Source organism: Schistocerca nitens, chromosome 8 (genome assembly GCF_023898315.1).
Source record: "Schistocerca nitens isolate TAMUIC-IGC-003100 chromosome 8, iqSchNite1.1, whole genome shotgun sequence".
Taxonomy (NCBI): Eukaryota; Metazoa; Arthropoda; class Insecta; order Orthoptera; family Acrididae; genus Schistocerca; species Schistocerca nitens.
Genome location: NC_064621.1, coordinates 153,335,969 through 153,357,857, shown reverse-complemented (window position 1 = coordinate 153,357,857; position 21,889 = coordinate 153,335,969). Strand labels below are relative to the sequence as shown.

Here is a 21,889-nt window from a genome sequence, read left to right as displayed (position 1 = left end):
AAGCTACACCGCGATGCAGAGCGCCTCTCTTGCAGAGTCTGCCACTTGAGTTTGCTAAACATCTCCGTAACGCTATCACGCTTACCAAATAACCCTGTGACGAAACGCGCCGCTCTTCTTTGGATCTTCTCTATCACCTCCGTCAACCCGACCTGGTACGGATCCCACACTGATGAGCAATACTCAAGTATAGGTCGAACGAGTGAAATCGCTACAGCAAACGTGCGAAGTGTTCGCTCACAGCGCTTATATTGATTAATCAGTACTGATCATAATAGATGCGCGTTAAATGTTGGAAGGATAAATGCCGCGATCCGCTAAAAACAAAATGTAATGTGAAGAAATGAAAGTGCGGAATGAATAGGCAGCTTTCAAGTCGCAAACACTGACTTACTGCAGCTCTCTATGCTAGCCTACAGTGTGCAAGTCTCTCCACGTCTGGGTAATTACGGCAGCTAACATCCATTTAATCATGCTTACCACACTTCTATTCATTAAAATTGTAACGAGAGAAAGGACGGCGAATAACTAAGTTTTAGTTATTATTCCTAACAGGACCAAACTTTCCGCGCCGGACGACAAAAGACTAAAATATGGTTGGTCGCCGTTCGGAAGAATTTGTAGAGAGGGAGAATATTCCGTGGTTTCGGGAATATGATTAGTTTTCGGAATTACCATGGTGATCTCTAGAAGGTGCTAACCGTCGAGGTAGGTCAGCAAAGCACAGGCGACAGGCCGTTTGGGTTATTTAGTTGAAAGAAAATGCCACGGAGGCCTCGAAAACAGGCCACAGTTACGGCCTTAACACCTCAGAAATGTAGTAACTGCCAACCAAATTACCGACTGAGCGCAGTGGTTGAGTGGTTAGCACACTGGACTCACATTCGGGAGGACGACAGCGCAAGCACGCTTCCGTTCATCCTGATTTAGGTTTTCATGATTTCCATAAATCGTTTCAGGTAAATGCTGGGATGGTTCCTTTGAAAGGGGACAGCCGATGTCGCCGGCCGCGGTGGTCTAGCGGTTCTGGCGCTGCAGTCCGGAACCGCGGGACTGCTACGGTCGCAGGTTCGAATCCTGCCTCGGGCATGGATGGGTGTGATGTCCTTAGGTTAGTTAGGTTTAAGTAGTTCTAAGTTCTAGGGGATTTATGACCTAAGATGTTGAGTCCCATAGTGCTCAGAGCCATTTGAACCATTTTTGACAGCCGATGTCCTTCCTCATCCTTCCCGAATTACCGTCTGTGCGCACCGGAAATGATCGAGTTCTCTTCCTAATGGCTCTAGACAGCATCTCCCCAGGTTATGTATCAGTGTGCCGACGATGAATGCAATCCATTTCCGCTATCCTCGGAGCCTCCCTACATGGCTACGACCATCGTGGTGCTGTATGGAGAACCAGCAGTCTTCTGAAAACGCGACTCTTGCGTCCAGTACTGCCTTGCTGCAAACAAGTCTTCTTCGTGATTCATGGGAGTCACATGGCTGAATGGTCCAGCATGGCCATGCAAACAATGTGGGGCGCTAGTCACGTGGTTCCATTGAGATCCTGCAGGACGATGAGTATGATCGTCCTCAACTCATCGATTGCATATTCACATGGTCGTTGTGGCGCCTTGATCAGTGCGAGAAGTAACATCGCGGCACCATAACCAACAGTCTCGAAGGGCCATGCCCAGCCGTTGTGGAAATCCAACAGGTGCTGGTAGACGTTCCTCTTCCTTAAATAATGTATAAAAGAATCTTCTTACCTCCAACGAACAACTAAATGCTATTTCTGTATAAAAAGCTTCTTTCATTATCTTTACTTATGAATAGACTACACAGAGTGTCCTAGGAGGAATGGTCAGTATACAGGGATTTGACAGGAACGATTTGAAACTTCATATAGACAAATGCCCAGTTGCGATTGGGTCCAGAGAAAACTTTGAATATATATTGTTATTTATATTTAAAAAACCACGCACGACCAAGGAATTAACCGGATGGGACGGAGAACTCCAGATGTGATGTAGAAGTACAGACAAAGAAATGACTACAATTTCGGAAAAATGATTGATCTATTCAAGAGAAAGAGCTTCATAAACTGAACCAGTAAATAACGAGTTGGTCGACCTCTTGCCCTTATGCAAGCAATTATTCAGCTTGGCAGATATCGTGCCAAATTCCATCCAAATGGGTGGTAGATTGTCAAAAATCACGATCCGCATTGAGGGCCCTGTCCATAATGCTCTAAATGTTCTCGGTTGGGGAGAGATCCGGCGAACTCGCTGTCCAAGGTAGGATTTGGCAAGCCAGAAAACAAGTAGTAGAAATGGTCGCCGTATGGAGGCGGGAATTAGGTTGCTGAAATGTAAGTCGAGGATGGCCTGTCATGAAGGGCAACAAACCGGAAGCGCAGAACATCGTCGATGTACCGTTGTGCTGTAAGGGTGCAGCGGATAAAAAACTAAAAGCGTCCTGCTATGAAAAAAAAGTGGCCCTTCTCACCATCATTTCTACACTCATGCTCATAAATTAAGGATAATTGAAAATGTGGTGCCACACAACGTGGCACTATACAAAACTGGCGCTAGTAGCATAGGCACATAGGGAACACACACGACCTAGTTCTGTAACTCCACGGTATTGGTGATAAGTTGAGAAAACCGTCCTGAAACACATGTGCTACAAAACGCCACCGTTTCCTGTGCATGTACTCCTACTTCAATATGGGATATGAACACGTTGGCATAATCTGGATCAGGTGGTCGAGCAGCTGCTGGGGTATAGCCTCCCATTCATGCACCAGTGTCTGTCGGAGCTCCTGAAGTGTCGTAGGGGTTTGAAGACGTGCAGCGATACGTCGACCGAGAGCATCCCAGACATGATCGATGGGGTTTAGGTCTGGAGAACAAGCAGGCCACTAAATTTGCCGTGCGTTATCATCCATCAGGAGGAAGGTAGGACCCACTGCACCCCTGAACAGGCGGACATACTGGTGCAAAATGACGTCCCGATACACCTGACCTGTTATAGTTCCTCTGTCAAAGATCTACAGGGGTGCACGTGCACCAATCATAATCCCACCCCACACTATCAAACCACGACCTCCATACAGGTCCCTTTCAAGGACTTTAAGGGGTTGGTATCTGGTTCCTGCTTCACGCCAGATGAAAACCCGGCGAGAATCACTGTTAACACTATACCTGGACTCGTCCGTGAACATAACCTGGGTTCAAAAATGGTTCAAATGGTTCTGAGCACTATGGGACTTAACAACTGTGGTCATCAGTCCCCTAGAACTTAGAACTACTTAAACCTAACTAACCTAAGGACATCACACACATCCATGCCCGAAGCAGGATTCGAACCTGCGACCGTAGCAGTCGCGCGGTTCCGGACTGCGCGCCTAGAACCGCTAGACCACCGCGGCCGGCGAACATAACCTGGGACCACTGTTCCAATGTCCATGTACTGTGTTCTTGACACCAGGCTTTACGGGCTCTCCTGTGACCAGGGTTCAGTGGAATGCAACTTGCAGGTCCCCGCGCGAATAAACCATGTCTGTTCAATCATCTGTAGACTGAGTGTCTGGAGACAACTGTTCCAGTGCCTGGGTTAAGGTCCCGAGCAAGGCTACCTGCAGTACTCCGTGGCCGTCTGCGGGCACTGATGGTGAGATATCGGTCTTCTTGTGGTGTTGTACTGTAGCGCCTGGACATGTTTCCTGTCTGCTGAAATCGTTGCCATAATCTCTAGATCACACTTTGTGGCACACAGAGGGCCCATGCTACGACCAGCTGTGTTTGACCAGCCTCCAGTCGCCCTAGTATTCTACCCCTCATAACGTCATCAATATGTGTTCTCTGAGCCATTTTCAACACACAATCACCATTAGCACGTCTGAAAATGTCTGCACACTTACTCGCTGCACTGTACTCTGGCATGCACCAACACACCTCTGTGTATGTGGACTGCTGCCAGTGCCACCGCGCGACGACCGCAGGTCACATGCACCGCATGGTCATACCTCGAGGTGATTTGAGCATACAAACCGCCCACCAGAGCGTTGTTGCACCATGTATCAGCATTATCCATAATTTATGAGCATGAGTGTAGTTGCAGGACCGTATGGCAGACGACAGTCAGGATAGTATTCTGGTATTCCATCGCTGTCCAGGACGCCTCCAGAGAAGTCTTAGCTGATCAGCGAGGCTCAGTTCGAAGCTTCTCTACGAAAATTCTACTGCAGACAACGAGCTTCCAGGCCGAAGATGTGTCTGGAAAAGCGCCAGACAGCGAGGGGATGCCAACCTGACCATCGCCCAGTCAGGTTTACACATGTACAACAGTTATTAAACATTACAGCATGCGTTTTATCAAGCATCAATTAAAAAACATGCCTTCATGGTGCTGCAATTTCAATAGACAGCGGGGTAGAAAATGTAACCTTGTGAGATGGGATGAATGTTTTTGAAGCACCCTGTATGACTTCTTTCAGATTCTCAAAACCCTTTATCGTAATTCACATAAAACAACAGAGGGGACGGCTGAGTGCTCGGTACTCACCACGCAGAGCAGTTTCTGCGCGTCGCGCAGGCTGCAGGGGCAGTGGGTGAGGTAGAGCAGCATCCGCGGGAACCAGTGGCACACGAGCCGCAGCAGGCCCGCCGTTGCTAGGAAGCCCAGCCAAGCCAGGCACTGGCGACCCGCGCTCACCCGGTACCCGTACACCTCCTGCAACAACACAACAGGAAAATGGTGAAACGGCTCTGACCACTATGGGGCTTTACATCTGAGGTCATCAGTCCCCTAGACTTACAACTTCTTAAACCTAACTAACCTAAGGACATCACACACACCCATGTCCGAGGCAGGATTCGAATCTGCGACCGTAGCAGCAGCGCGGTTCCGGACTGAAGCGCCTAGTACCGCTCGGCCACAACGGTCAGCAACACAACACATCACGAACGTCACACCACCGTGTCACAAGTGGCATAAAAAAGTAAACTCTTCTGTGATACGTTCGAAGCGTTTTCAAGGAAAACTGGGCACTGTTAAAATACCCAAGAATGACTTACTGGTGAGCTTCCATGTCAAATCTTTATTTACTAACATATAATAATAATGTCGTGTGACGAGGCCCTCCCGTCGGGGAGACCGCTCGCCTGGTGCAAGTCTTTCGATTTGACACCACTTCGGTGACTTGCGCGTCGCTGGGGATGAAATGATGATGATTAGGACAACACAACACCCAGTACCTGAGCGGAGAAAATCTCCGACCCAGCCGGGAATCGAACCCGGGCTCTTAGGATTGGCATTCTGTCGCGCACGTTAGTGAATTCAATATTTCAAAATCCACAGTGTCAGCAGTGAGCCGACAATACCAAATTTCAGCCATTACTTCTCACCACGGGCAATGCAGTGGCCGACGCCCTTTACGTAACGACCGAGATGAGGGGCGTCGACGTGTTGTCAGTGCTAACAGACAAGCTACACCGCGTGAAATAACCGCAGAAATCAATCTGCGATGCACGAAGAACTTATCCGTTAGGACAGTGGGGCGAAATTTGGCGTTGTGCAGGGGACTTCCAATGACTTCTTGAGTTCATGCCACGTCGCTTTACTGCATACATAGGAAAAAAGTACGTCCGCCTCGATATTAGGAGGTATCCCATGACTTTTGTCATTTCAGTGTATAACAAACGTCAACCTGACTTCATGTAAACCACTTACTTAAATATGCAAATGATTATCATTTCAGTCCTACTTCACAAAGTAGGAAGGATTACCGTAATTTGCAGTGTGTCCTAGATGGAATGTTCAGTATCCATTTTATGCAAAAAAAAGTCCATTTGATGCAAAACACTTCAAATGGACGTATGCATTATTCCGAATGGATTCTGAGATAGAACACAGAAATGTACATTTGTTTTTGCGCTACTAGAGCGCATGTGTGTGTATGTCTTAGCCACAGAACCCCTCTGACATTTTATTCTAGCCCAACCTACCACATTGCTCTCAACCTCTTTCCTCGGGATATCTTTCTGCCATTGAAATAGCCTCTAACATGCTAGCAGCACATGTTATAGAGATCATTGGGGGTAAAATTGCTCCAGATGTATGTGACTTGGTCGAATTATGCTTGTGGTCAAATTATTTTATACTGGGAAACCCAGCAATGCTTCGCATATGCTGTATGTATATTGGAATGGATAAATGACCTAACTTCTTTCTCTCCTCTGTCCTCCTCTCTTCACCTCCTCCTCCCGCACTATCTATCCATCCCATCCTCCCCCATCTCTCATTCCAACTCCTCCTCCCCCTTTCTCCGTCCATCTGCACCTTTTCCCCCTCCCTCATTCCATCTCCTTCTCCTTGAACGCGCAGTTGTCCATGGTATTTTGTGAGTAAGGTAGTGCGTGGAATTGAAAGTGCATCAGAGAGAGGCATCCGTTAAGTGTGATTGTGCACGCTATGAGGACAATGCGAACAACCACTGTTGAAAGTGCCGTCAATGCGAACAAGAGGTGACCGAGACGTGTAACCATTGGTACAGGACCTGCAACATGTGGTCGTGCATTATCCTGCTGAAATGTGCGGTTTTGCAGGGATCGAATGAAGGGTAGAGCCACGGGTCGTATCTGAAATGTAACGTCCACTGTTCAAAATGCCGTCAATGCGAACAAGCGGTGACCGAGACGTGTAACCAATGCCACCCAATACCATCACGCCGGGTGATACGCCACTATGGCGATGACGAAAACACGCTTCCAATGTGCGTTCACCGCGATGTCGCCCAACACGGATGCGACCACCATACTGCTGTAAACACAACCTGGATTCATCCGAAAAAATGACGTCTTGCCATTCGTGTACCCAGGTACGTCGTTGAGTACACCATCACAGGCACTCCTGTCGGTGAGGCAGCGTCAAGGGTAACCGCAGCCATGGTCTCCGAGCTGATAGTTCATGCTGCTGCTGGAAGAATACCTGTTTCGCACAGTGGGCAGAAACCTCTGGTAAACATTCTGCGGTTAGGAATTCGTGTCGGAAGTTACTTGAACACCAGCAGGAGGCATCAACATATAGTACATCTGCATAGTTTTCATTGATTGCAGATGAGTGGCTGTCGTCGAACTGTCCGTGTAGATGGCTGGTGTCTTGCAAACGTGCCCATCTGTTGACTCAGGGCTCGAGACGTGGCTGCACGATCCGTTACAGCTATGCTGGAAAGATGCCTGTCATCTCGACTGCTAGTGATGCGAGGCCGTTGGGATCCAGCAGTGCGTTCCGTATTACCCTCCTGAACCCACCGATTCTCATATTCTGCTAACAGTCATTGGATCTCGACCAATGCGAGCAGCAATGTCGCGATACGATAAACCGCTGTCGCGATAGGCTACAATCCGACCTTTATCAAAGTCGGAAACGTGATGGTACGCATTTCTCCTCTTTACACGAGGCATCTCAACAACGTTTCGCCAGGCAACGCCGGCCAACTGCTGTTTGTGTATGAGAAATTGGTTGGAAACTTTCCTCATGTCAGCACGTTGTAGGTGTCGCCACCGGCGCCAACCTTGTGTGAATGTTCTGAAAAGCTAATCATTTGCATATCACAGCATCCTCTTCCTGTCGGTTAAATTTCGCGTCTGTAGCACGTCATCTTCGTGGTGTAGCAATTTTAATGGCCAGTAGTGTAGTTTTCCAGCCGAAAGAGTGGGAAATGTATGGTGTATTAGAATTCTTAATAAAACCAACCTGTTCTCAGTAAAAAAAAAAAATGTGTTGCATTACTTATTGAACGCCCCTCGGAGAAAGCAGACGAAAAACGCACCGAGAGTGCTGTAATTTCAGCGAACCATATCTGTGTAAGAAAAGGAAAAAAAAATGGTTACTGAAGACAGAAAACATCCAGAAACATTTTTGGGAGCCTTGAGCTTCATCCCCGCGAGGACAGGGTCTGCATTACTAATAATGTGAGCGGTGAAATGCTGTTGTGATTCTGTTGTTGAAACAAACACACGAAGTGAAACTGATGTGGTGCGTGGTGTGTGGTATGTGCAGACTTGGAGGAGCTGCGCATGGTGTCGGTGAAGAAGCTCCGCTACGTGTGGGACGAGGCGGAACAGCGCCTGGTGCGGCTCAGCGGTCTGGAAGCGGCCGCGGGCCACGTGGACATGCACGCCCACTCCGGCATATCAGACTCCCTGCGCTACTCCAGGTACGTCAACCCAGGGTAGTGCACTGCTGGAGCTGTCATTTGTACTCAGGTGATTCGTGTGAAAAGGTTTCCGACGTGATTATGCGAAATGCACGCGAAGACAAAAGCTTTCAGAGCAGCTTACTTCTTGGCTGAGTGGTGGCATGGTGACAAGCGGCGTCTATACTATACTTTGACTGCAGAATGGTAGTTGGAGCTAGATCCATGGGACATTGACACTATGAGTATGTCATCGACAATGTCCACTGCCGGTAGCTGAGTGGTGCTGCCATAACCTCAGAGGTGTTGCCGGTGGACAATTTTGTCCCCAAACTGACCTCTCGATTGTGTCCCATCAATGTTCGATGGGATTAATGTCGGGCGATCTGGGTGGCCAAATCATTCGCTCGAACTGTCCAGAATGTTCATGAAACAAATCGTGAACAATGGTTGCCCAGTGACATGCCGTATCGTTGTTTTGGAACGCAAAGTCCTTAAATGGCTGCAAACGGTCGCCTATGATCCAACCGACATGGTCCCGAGCCCAGGAGAGGCGCTGCAGGCGATGCCGTGCTGTTAGCACCTGCTGCCAAAGTCCATTAACGCCAATATACCGGGAATCGAGCCCGGGCCCTTAGGATTGACAGTCTGATCACTTTTTTTTTTTTTAAGTCTCATTTTGTTCGTTTTCGTTCGTTGTATCTGCTCGGTGCGGACGTCGCAAGACACCCGTTTCAGTTCGTCGTTGATCCATTGACTCAGTTTTTTTATTACAGAGGGCAGCTAACCCTCTGACCGAACACGCTGAGCTACCGTGCCGGCTTCCACTCAGCTACCGGCGGCGGACGTTTACTAACATGCTCCTTCTCCTCTCTCTGTCTGTCTCCTCGTGCCCTCCCTCCCTCCCTCCTCTCTCTGTGTCCATTTCATTTCTCCCCCATCTCCTCTTCACCCCTTTCTCTGATCTCGAACCTTGTTTACTGGCACTGCAAACAAAGCATTGATTGGGAATTGAAGTCCCTTAAAGTGAGTGCGTAGGCAACGGCCTTGCCGCAGTGGATACACCAGTTCCCGTGAGATCACCGAAGTTCAGCGCTGTCGGGCGTGGTCAGCACTTGGATGGTTGACCATCCAGCCGCCATGCGCTGTTGCCATTTTTCGGGGTGCACTCAGCCTCGTGATGCCAATTGAGGAGCCACTCGACCGAATAGTAGCGGCTTCGATCAAGAATACCACCATAACGACAGGGAGAGCAGTGAGCTGACCCCACGCCCCTCCTATCCGCATCCTCCACTGAGGATGACACGGCGGTTGGATGGTCCCGGTAGACCACTCGTGGCCTGCAGACGGAGTGCTATTTTTCTTCTTTTTTTTAAAAGTGAGTGCGTAAATTCGCTGGGATCTTTTATATATGGGGTATGAGGGACACCTGTCCAACTGCTGGATCTGTGAGGATAGTAGCTTCAATGACAGTATTTTGCACAGTATTAATCTGCGAACGCGTAAGATTACAAGGTGTGCTGGCGTACGCCTTCGCCAGCACAGCGGCCGGCACTAGGATAGCAGGCGCTGAACTAGGTGCGCCTATGACAAGAGAAGACCAAGACACGCCCACAGGCTACGCGTCGATAACGCCCTATAGGCAGCGTGTATACAGTATAGGCCGCCGCCGCCGACCGAGCTGTCTCAATCCCTCAAATTCAGTACGTCAGTACATCGCATTTGGACTCAGTTCACATTTCACCTCAATACGTCGCACTGTGCATCTTCCACTGTGGTAGTCGTCGCATCGTAACCTAGCTAGCTGTGAGGAAACGTTACTCATTGTATGCAGCTGTGATATGGATACCGACAAGATTCAAGAATTAGTACATCATGTCACCTGATTGCTGTTAAGCACAGAACTTCAGACTGGACAATCTTGAAATTAAGTACTCAATTCGTTCCTGTAATAATGTGTATTTTTAACGGTCCGCCCAGGTAGCTGAGTGGTCAGCGTGACGGACTGTCAATCCTAAGGGCATCGGTTCGATTCCCGGCTGGGTCGGAAATTTTCTCCGCTCAGGGACTGGGTGTTGTGTTGTCCTAATCATCATCATTTCATCCCCATCGACGCGCAGGTCGCCGAAGGAGCGTTAAATCGAAAGACCTGCACCATGCGAACGGTCTACCCGATGGGAGGCCCTAGCCACACATTTCCATTTTTACCTCGAGTGCATTTTGTGTTGTAGTGAGAGGTAACCGGCCTCCCACCAATCATACCACCCTCTCCTCATCAAGCCAAGATCCACAAAACATTACAAGAGGGCACAGCCACAACACAAGGTTTCGAAAGATTCAGCTTCCGTAGTAGTACTCCAATTACAAGGCGATGAGCAATAAATACAACATTCCTGCTTCCTGATAATACCGACTGCAACGAAGAAAACGAAACAGCACATTGTTGTTTACACTCTTTTTTTCTAAAATTATATATAAAGAGAAAGAAGATATATGGGAGAAACAGTCTGTGTAATAAGCTGATTGCCCTGTTATCATAGTTAAAACTCACTGCGAGGAAGAAAGCGAAACGGCATATTTTCACAGCACAGCACACTATTTCCTTTCTCGCAGTTGGTTTCAACAGAAAATCATTACTTTACTGCCAGATTTTTCATTTGTATCGCTACTTCCCGTTTATTAACGTGTAGCTAATATATACGAATTTGTACTGCGTGTTCATCTGCATGTGTGCTATATACCGCTGCCTATAAAAATTGCTACGCCTCGAAGATGGCGTGCTACAGACGCGTAATTTAATCGACAGGAAGAAGATACTGCGATACGCTACGCCTCGAAGATGGCGTGCTACAGACGCGAAATTTAATCGACAGGAAGAAAAACTGCGATACGCAAATGATTAGCTTTTCAGAGCATTCACACAAGGTTGGCACCGGTGGCAACACCTACAACGTGCTGACATGAGGAAAGTTTCCAACCGATTTCTCATAGATAAAATAGCAGTTGACCGGCGTTGCCTGGTGAAATATTGTTCTGATGCCTCATGTGAGGAGGAGAAATGCGTACCATCACGTTTCCGACTATGATAAAGGTCGGATTGTAGCCTATCGCGATTGCGGTTTATCGTATCGCGACATTGCTGCTCGCGTTGGTCGAGATCCAATGACTGTTAGCAGAATATGGAATCAGTGGGTTCAGGAAGATAATACGGAACGCCGTTCTGGATCCCAACGACCTAGTATCACTAGCAGTCGAGATGACAGGCATCTTATCCGCATGGCTGTAACGGATCGTGCAAGCACGTCCCGATCCCTGAGCCAACAGATGGTGACGTTTGCAAGACAACAACCATCTTCGCGAACAGTTCGACGACGTTTGCAGCAGCATGGACTATCAGCTCGGAGACCATGGCTGCAGTTACCCTTGACGCTACATCACATACAGGAGCGCCTGCGATGGTGTACTCAACGACGAACCTGGGTGCACGAATGGCAAAACGTCATTTTTTCGGATGAATCCAGGTTCTGTTTACAGGATCATGATGGTCGCATCCTTGTTTGGCGAAATCGCGGTGACCGCACATTGGAAGCGTGTATTCGTCATCGCCATACTGGCGTATCACCCGGCGTGATGGTATGGGGTGCCATTGGTTACACGTCTCTGTCACCCCTTGTTCGCATAGACGGAACTTTGAACGGTGGACGTTACATATCAGATGTGTTACGACCCGTGGGTCTACCGTTCATTCGATCCCTGCGAAACCCTACATTTCAGCAGGATAATGCACGACCTCATGTTGCAGGTCCTGAACGGGCCTTTCTGGATACAGAAAATGTTCGACTGCTGCCCTGGCCAGCACATTCTCCAGATGTCTCACCAACTGACCGAGCGAGGTGGCGCAGTGGTTAGACACTGGACTCGCATTCGGGTGGACGACGGTTCAATCCCGCGTCCGGCCATCCTGATATAGGTTTTCCGTGATTTCCCTAAATCACTCCAGGCAAATGCCGGGATGGTTCATCTGAAAGGGCACGGCCGACTTCCTTCCCCATCCTTCCCTAATCCGATGAGACCGATGACCACGCTGTCTGGTCTCCTTCCCGACAACAACCAACCAACCAATCTCACCAACTGAAAACGTCTGGTCAATGGTGGCCGAGCAACTGGCTCGTCACAATACGACAGTCACTACTCTTGATGAACTGTGGTATCGTGTTGAAGCTGCATGGGCAGCTGTAGCTGTACACGCCATCCAAGCTCTGTTTGACTCAATGCCCAGGCGTATCAAGGGCGTTATTATGGCGAGATGTGGTTGTTCTTGGTACTGATTTCTCAGGACCTATGCACCCAAATTGCGTGAACATGTAATCACATGTCAGTTCTAGTAAAATATATTTGTTCAATGAATACCCGTTTATCATCTGCATTTCTTCTTGGTGTAGCAATTTTAATTGCCAGTAGTGTAGTATCGGGGAAATAGTAGAAGTACGTAGGTTATTAAGATTTGTAACTTACTTCCGTCCGAATGTTTATTGCAGCTTAGCATAATAATTGAAAATATGTCGATCAACAGCTTTTCGTGCGTTTTGCTTCAGGTTTCCTATTATACAATATGTTTATGTATTATATAGGAATATATTCAAAATATATGTAGCCTATGTCCGTTTGAATGTTTATCAGAGCTTTGTGTAAAAATGTGATGTAAATCGGTCAGGAACTTTTTGAGATATTTGGTAACAATGTCAAACAGTGTCTTGTCTTTGTATAATGGTATGGATATAAGGGGGGACTTCCATGGACAATGTGACGAGGTTGCTATGACCTCATCTTTGTCGCCCGTAGCAGCTGACATTTTTATTGAGCATTTCGAATAAAAGGCATTAAGTAATGTACAACTAAAACCATTTCTCTGGCTCCGCTATGTGTAGTGTTCCGCTATTTTCTGAATAACTTTCATTCAAAACTCTTCTTTATCCTGGAGGCGGGGTGTGCTGCTGGCCCCAGATGTGTTTAGTCTACAGAACACCTGATAATACTCTCGTGCACAGAGTTTATAGCAAAGCTCCCAACACAAAAATGTGTCTAGACGCCGATTCTCACCAGCCCACAACTCAGCCCAGAAGCAAGTTGCTCTGAAAACTCTTGTCATCGCGTGCATTTCCCATCGGTGACAAGATGAGCTTGCGATCAGAGCTAGATTTCCGTAGAGGAACACTGATGGCCAACGCCTATGATGATCCTTCCATAAACAGAGCCGCCAGACTGAGCGGTAATAATGATAATGTAAACAAGACTAACAAAGAAACTCTCTCACACTGTTAGGTTCCCGTTTGTGGCCAGAGTAACTGACCGGATAGGCAGTATCCATCGGGAGAATGGTTTAAGACTACGTTTTGCTTTCAACGTAAAACAAAACATTTTTTCTGATCTGCAACGTACGAGCCTGGCTAGCTCCACACTGCTGGAGCGTAGTTGTCGGAAAGCGTATACTGGAGAAGCTGGAAGGACAATAAATAGGGAGTTAAAGAGCACGAACGCCACACACGGTTAAGACATAAGGTGAAATCAGTGGTAGCATAGCTTCAACAAGAATGTGACCAAGTTATGGATTTTAAGAATATACGCGTGCTAGCTACAGAAAGTATAGAAGGAAAGTCCGTAAAGCAGCCGAAATATCGAAGAGTGATTACAGTTTCAATACACGTAACGGCTACAGACTTCCGTCTTCGTGGTTACCCATATGGTGTGTACTGAAGCAGTACATCAGCTCAGCTAACAGTAATAAATAGATCACTACTTGTTGCCAACTGCTGAGTTGATGTACTGCCATTGTACGCACCATAGGCAATAAGAAGCGTCGGTTTAGCGGACACCGACGTTTTGGACCATCTACAGAAGGTATATATATGATTCCCTTTATCAAAGTGATCACCCAAAGTCTCAGAGCGGCTGGAAGATTGTCTGCTGTAACACCAAAACAGGTTACGTATGAATAAAACCAGTGAATATAGCCGTCGTAACCAGTGATAATAATATGAGACAGTCTGTCAGAGAAATATCGCAAGAAGGAAACAGAGCCTCTTGTGCAAACTTAAAGGTATTCACCAATTCTCTAATTAGAAGAAAGGCCACGTTAACAGGATATTATTCCCTTTCACGACTAGTTGTTAGATATGGGTTTGAAATGTAGAGAATACGCTGGTTGGGACATGTGGGGAGGATAACACATGACAGGATGCCCAAAAGAATAATGAAAAGCAGATTTTATTCCACCGGGAGGAAACTATGGGCAGGAGCTAGATTGATGGACAATGTGTGGGCTGACCTTACCAAGACCGACATCCAAGGATGGCTGTCAACAAAGGAATGAGCGTATGAAATATGTTCACAGACACGTGAGTGGCTGGAAGACTTCTTAAGTAATAGAACCCAGTATATTTTCGTCGACGGCGATGTTCAAAATGGTTCAAATGGTTCTGAGCACTATGGGACTCAACTGCTGAGGTCATAAGTCCCCCAGAACTTAGAACTACTTAAACCTAACTAACCTAAGGACAACACAAACATCCATGCCCGAGGCAGGATTCGAACCTGCGACCGTAGCGGTCGCGCGGTTCCAGACTGTAGCGCCAGAACCGCTCGGCCACCAGCGGCCGGCAACGGCGATGTCCATCAGAGACAAGGCTATTGTCATCAGTTCCGTAGAACTTAGAACTACTTAAACCTAACTAACCAAAAGACATCACACACATCCATGCCCAAGGCAGGATTCGAACCTGCGACTGTAGCGGTCGCCCGGTTCCAGACTGGAGCGCCCACAACCGCTCGGCCACACCGACCGGCTATAGTCAGGAGTGCCCCAGGGAAGTGTGATAGGACCGCTGTTGTTTTGTAGATAAATGATTTGGTGGACACGTGTGTAAATAGGCTGTTTATGTTTTCTTATTGGCAACGTTACGTAGCGCTCTGTATGAAAATCACTGGTTGTGCTGTGTGCAGTCTGTGGCTATTTTGCATTGTTGTCTGCCATTGTAGTGTTGGGCAGCTGGATGTGAACAGCGCGTAGCGTTGCGTAGTTGGAGGTGAGCCGCCAGCAGTGGTGGATGTGGGGAGAGAGATGGCGGAGTTTTGAAATTTGTAATACTGGATCTCATGAAGTGCTATATATATTATGACTATTAAGGTAAATACATTGTTTGTTCTCTATCAAAATCTTTCATTTGCTAACTATGCCTATCAGTAGTTAGTGCCTTCAGTAGTTTGAATCTCTTATTTAGCTGGCAGTAGTGGCGCTCGCTGTATTGCAGTAGTTCGAGTAACGAAGATTTTTGGTGAGGTAAGTGATTTGTGAAAGGTATAGGTTAATGTTAGTCAGGGCCATTCTTTTGTAGGGATTTTTGAAAGTCAGATTGCGTTGCGCTAAAAATATTGTGTGTCAGTTTAAGCGCAATCTTGTATAATTGTTCAAAGGGGACGTTTCACGTGGGCACAATCTGTGGTTGTCTGCTGATGATTCTTTAGTGTACGGAAAGCCGTGGAAGTTGAGTAATTGTAGGAAGATACAAGACAACTTAGACAAAATTTCTAGTTGGTGTGATGAATGGCAACTAGCTCTAAATGTGGGAAAATGTAAGTTAATGCAGATGAGTAGGAAGAAGAAACCTGTAATGTTCGGATACAGTATTCGTAGTGTCCTACTTGACGCAGTCAAGTCGTTTAAATATCTGGGCGTAACGTCACAGAGCGATATGAGATGGAACGAGGAAGTGAGAAGTATGGTAGGGATGACAAATGGTCGACTTCGGTTAATTGGGAGAATTTTAAGAAAGTGGTTCATCTGTAAAGGAGACAACATTTAGGACGCTGGCGCGACCTGTTCTTGAGTACTGCTCGAGTGTTTGGGATCCGTGTCACCAGCCGGTGTGGCCGAGCGGTTGTAGGCGCTACAGACTGGAACCGCGCGACCGCTACGGTCGCAGGTTCGAATCCTGCCTCGGGCATGGATGTGTGTGATGTTCTTAGGTTAGTTAGGTTTAAGTAGTTCCAAGTTCTAGGGGACTGATGACCTTAGAAGTTAAGTCCCATAGTGCTCAGAGCTATTTGAATTTGATCCGTGTCAGGTCGGATTGAAGGAAGACATCGAAGCAATTCAGAGGCGGGCTGCTACTCGTAGATTTGTAATGAGTAGGTTCGAACAAGTCTTAAGTGCTACGGAAATCTTCGGGAACTCAAATGGGAATCTCTGGAGGGAAAGCGACTCTTTTTTCGAGAAACGCTATTGAGAAAATTTAGAGAACCGGTATTTGAAGCGACTGCCGAACGATTCTGCTGTCGCCAACATATATTGCTCGTAAAGACCACGAACATAAGATACGAGGAATTAGGGCTCATACGAAGGCATATTGACAGTCGTTCTTCTCTCGCTCTATTTGTGAATGGAACAGGAAGAGACTAGTAGAGATACAGAGTACCCTCCGTCACGCACCATACGGTGGTTTGCGAAGTGTCTATGTAGATGTAGATGAAGAGAAAAGGAAAGAACAGAGGTGAGTGGAGGCAGACTGTTGAGGAGGTCAAGGCCCATAAAGAGCTGTAGAACAGAACAGGGAGAGGAAGAAGATGAAGAAGAAAAAGACGAAGAAGAAGAAGAAGAATAAACACAGCTGATAGTGTCATCCTTACTACGTTTACGGTAAATGCCAGAGATAACGTCAGTTTCTCTGTTTTAGCTATTCCCGTAATCCAGGAAAATGTGATTCTCATACTTTTGTGAAACTTCGTCTCTGCTTAAATAGTAACTTCGTCTCTGCTTAAATAGTTCTTCATGTAGGATATGTGCCACACTTTTCACAAGACGACGCATTCGAGGGCAGTTGTATGGTAGACACGGGCTTATGCACACTATGTAAGTATTAGCTATAAGATTACTTTGCTTACGACGACTGAGAGAGTTTTTTTGTCTCGTCCTCTACACTTCTATATGTGTTTATTTCTTAGTGTTCCCACATTTACGTAATTTTTTTTGTACCTGATTGCAGTTGCCGCTAGGTAATGGTATATCTACCTAAAGTGTCCTGTTGTGGAAAATAAAATTTTTAAGAGTTGCGGCGAAATGTATGCCTTCAAGTCACTTTCGACAGTTTCTTATTTAGGATTCTACTACCTGAACTATTTTGACGTTTAAGGTTTTCTCTTCTAAATATTTTATTTCAGTCGAATGCTCAATTTAAGGTTTGCAGTGTTAATTTGCTCTCTTTATGGATCAGATAACTAATTCGGAAAGCCAGTCATTTAATCTTCCACTAATAATGTACTTTCAGCTTAATTTCTGATGACTTTCTACCATGGCAGTAGGTTTCAGTTCGGTTTCTCGTGCTGAACAATAACGAGGATAGTGCGTAAAGGGAGTTTACGTAGAATGAAAAAGTTCCAGTTGGTATTTTAACGACTTACGCTCGACAGTCGGCTTATCAGAGGTACCGTTACGGTACTCGGTGGCCTTAAGGAGCAGCAGAAACGCTCGCTTGAACGGCACGTGTCCTTCAACGCAGCCGGTAAGAACCAACGCCGAGAATTCTCCGCTTGAGACCTGCAGTCGTGGCCTTGGCGCCGCACGACGTTCGTTCTGCAAGGGCCCTCGGAACCAGGCACATCCCGGGGACTCCGTGTTCTGAACACGCTAACACAGCGTCGCAAGTGCACTGCGGGACGGATGAGGTTGGCGAGCAATAACGACAACGCGAGCGATTGAGAGAAAGCCCTCAGATCGTGCGATACAACCTTCAGCGATACGAATCTAAGTTGCTCATAATGCGTTTCAACAGGTCGCCGCCACGAGAATTTTCTTATCTCTTGCAACCAGTAAAAGAATTTACTATTGTCAAACATCATCCATTCTCTTGGATACATGTCACTATCATCTCCATTCCTTTTCCATGCCTATCATCATTACGCCTGCCACCCCAGTTTCTTCTTCAGTCCATCAGTTACTTTTGTGATGGCCTTGTAGTTGATAGCATGCATCTCTCCCAACTCCCAGTTTTTGAATTCTTTTAACATTAAGTCTGCAAGTGCCATATGTGATAAATAGTAACAGACAGTGACTGTAAATTTTCCGTTCCTGCCAAACAAAAAAAAAAAAAAGGTTCAAATGGCTCTAAGCACTCTGGGACTTGACATCTGAAGTCATCAGTCCCCTAGACTTAGAACTACTTAAACCTAAGGACATCACACCCATCCATGCCCGAGGCAGGATTCGAACCTGCGACCGTAGCAGCAGCGCGTTTCCGGACTGAAGGGCTAGAACCGCTCGGCCACAGCGGCCGGCTCCGTTTCTGACACATTGGTAATTTGCACGGATGAACCAAACGTGGTAACCATTTCACGAATAGTGTGCTGGACCACCTTTTGAACGCATGACAGCTGCTATGCAGCGTCGCATGGTTTCGGCAGAATCGTTCTTAAGTTTTCGAAGGTACGTGCCACAAAATGTCTCCGCACGGACCCTACAATTTCCATAAATTATCGGCTGGTGGTTTGTGGTCGTTGAGTTGGCGCCTGATGTGTTCCGTCGGATTCAAATCAGTCGCCTTTGTTAGCCAAGACATCAACGTGAGTTATGGCAGTGTTCACCAAACCAATGTAGCACAAATCTGTACTTGTGACACGGACAGTTAGCCAGCTGAAAGATACCACTGCCGCTGGGGAAGACATGAAGCATGAAGGGATGCAGGTGGTTCACAATAGTTTTCACGTAGGCCACGACTGTCAGGGTGCCTTCGATTACTATCGTATGTCCTATTGAAGCCTAGGCGGATGTCCCGCGCAGCATACGCTTAAGGGGCTCCGGAAAGGCTCAAAATCATGAAAAGTTCAATATTTACTTTTTTGCGTTTTCTGAATCTGCAGACTATTACCTTTTAATAGATATATAATTTATTCAATTCCGAAGACTATAACTATTTTTAAATTTTTTTTGAAATGTGTTCTACATGGGCGTAACCTACTGTGGCGCTGTTAAACTGCTGTCAAATGGTGTTATTATTAACGTCCGTGTTCATCAGGTACATTTTAGTGATGTGAGATAAAGCATGTGTTGTGGCTAACCTGTGATGGTTCAATATATATCGCTGGTGTGATTGTCGATTGTTTCATGTTTATTTACTCTGTCGTTATCTCGAAAATATTCGTAATTAATTCTGTTTCTTGAGTCTCTGTTTTGTTGAAGTATAATAATGAGTAAAACTAAAGTTATTAGAAATCCTCTGAAGGCTTTTAAGAAAAGGAGAAATGTTGGAAACCAAAGGTATGTGTTATTACTGTAAACAATAAAGACGATGAAAATCCCCAACATAGCTTGTGTCTCAAAGAAGAAGACAGTTGGTGTAAATATAACAAAGGATTGCTAACTGGTGAAGTGTACACTCATAAGCATAGTCTGCCTCATGCAATAATGGAGGTGATAAAACCTATTTTCAGAGACTTAGCAGCACCTGAACTGTTGAAAAAGTGTATTCACGGAAAAACTCAAAACCCCAATGAAAGTGTAAATAGTGTTATATGGTCGAGAATCCCCAAGACTGTATTTGTTGGAATAGAAACACTTCACTTTGGTGTGTATGATGCTGTTGCGACTTTCAATGATGGCAACATTGTAAGGTGCAAGGTATTTAGAAATATGGGAATGAAGATAGGTTCTAACATGGTACGAGCGATGCTTGCTTTAGACAAGGAACGCCTTCGAGCTGCAGACAGGGCTGTAAAGAGTCTAGAAATACAAGCAAGAGAAAACAGGAGGAGGAACAAGAGGAAGCTGGAGGAGGAGTTTGCAGAGGATGAAGATAATCCATCCTATGGACCTGGAATGCACTAAAAAGTTAATCCAATCTTTGTCGCTCGATTCCCAAAACTTTTACTTTCTCATACTAATTACATGTTTTCTAAGGATCTTTCGAACATATTTCTTTCAAACTTTCAGTAAATGTTACACAGTACTTTCTGCATAATTTAAAACAGCCTTTTTCCAAAAAACTGTAAATTTTTGAATATATAAATAAAAAATTGCAAAAAAATGTTGTGAATTTTCATTACAATTGAAAAAAAATCATCTTTAATAACTGAACAAAATTTTTGTAAAATCCCTGTGTTAAGTTGTAGCCCATATTCCATTAAATAATCTGTAAGAAGTTCAACTTTCTACCTCAAATACTTTGTGAGGAAAGATGTAATTTATAAGCGTTATTTTAACATTGCAAGTATAGGGCGTTCCGGAGCCCTTAACGCCAAAGAAACTGGTATAGAATGCGTATTCAACTGCAGGGGTATGTAAACACGAATACGGCGCTGCTGTCGCCAACGCCTGTATAAGACAAGTGTCTGGCATAGTTGCTACATCGGTTACTGCTGCTACAACGGCAGGTTATAATGATTTAAGTGAGTTTGAACGTGGTGTTATAGTCGGCGCAAGAGCGATGAGACACAGCATCTCCGAGGTAGCGATGAAGAGGGGATTTTCCCGTACGACAATTTCACGAGAGTACCGTGAATATCAGGAATCCGGTGAAACATCAGATCTCCGACACTGCTGCGGCCGGAAAAAGATCCTGCAAGAACGGGACCAACGGGGATTGAAGAGAATCGTTCAACGTGACAGAAGTGCAACTCTTCCGCAAATTGCTGCAGATTTCAGTGCTGAGCCACCAACAAGCGTGTGCGTGCGGACCATTCAACGAAACGTCATCGATATGGTCCTTTCGGACGCGAAGGCCACTCGTGTACCGTCGATGACTGCACGACACGAAGCTTTACCCCTCGCCTGGGCCCGTCAACACCAGCACTGGACTGTTGATGACTGGAATTATGTTGACTGGTAAGAAGAGTGTCGTTTCCAGTAGTATCGAGCGGATGGACATGTACGGGTATGCAGAAAACCTCATGAATCCATTGACCCTGCATGTCAGGCAGGGGACTGTTCAAGCTGCAGGAGGCTCTGCAGTGGCGTGGCGCGTGTGCAGTTGGAGTGATATGGGACCCCTGATACGCCTAGATACGACTCTGACAGGTGACACGTACGTAAGCATCCTGTCCGACCACCTGCGACCCTTCATGTCCATCGTGCATTCCGACGGACATGGGCAATTCCAGCAGGACAATCCGACACTCCACACGTCCAGAATTGCTGCAGAGTGGCTCCAGAAACACTCTTCTGAGTTTAAACACTTGCGCTAGCCACCAAATTCCCCAGACATGAACATTATTCCTTCTGGGATGCCTTGCAACGTGCTGTTCAGAAGAGACCTCCACCCCCTTGTACTCTTACGGATTTATGGACAGCCCTGCAGGATTCATGGTCAGTTCCCTCCAGCACTACTTCAGACATTAGTTGAGTCCATGCCATGTCGTGTTGCGGCACTTCTGCGTGCTTACGGTGACCCTACACGATATTAGGCAGGTGTACCAGTTTCTTTGGCTCTTCAGTGTATAATACTGCCACCACCGACCAGCGTCCATGCCGCAGTGTACGTTTCTAGTCGTTCGCCTGTATCACGGCATATCCGGTCACGACAGTCGACCTGGTCTAACAAGAACGTGATTCATCGGACCAGAGGACATGTTTTCATCCATTCACGGACCTGTTTTAATGATATAGTACCCATAGCACAGTTGGCGATGTTGTTGGGCCAACATGGGAACACCTAATGGTCGT

The 21,889-nt window shown here is 46.4% G+C and overlaps 1 protein-coding gene across 1 annotated transcript in view; it reads right to left on the bottom strand.

Moving 5' to 3' along the window:
- LOC126198677 (polyamine-transporting ATPase 13A3-like) overlaps positions 1-21,889 on the bottom strand; it is a 452,249-nt gene that overhangs the window by 199,166 nt on the left and 231,194 nt on the right. The window contains exon 3 of the mRNA XM_049935173.1: positions 4,551-4,718. Coding sequence (XP_049791130.1) covers positions 4,551-4,718 — 168 coding nt within the window. The remainder of the gene's footprint in view (positions 1-4,550; positions 4,719-21,889) is intronic.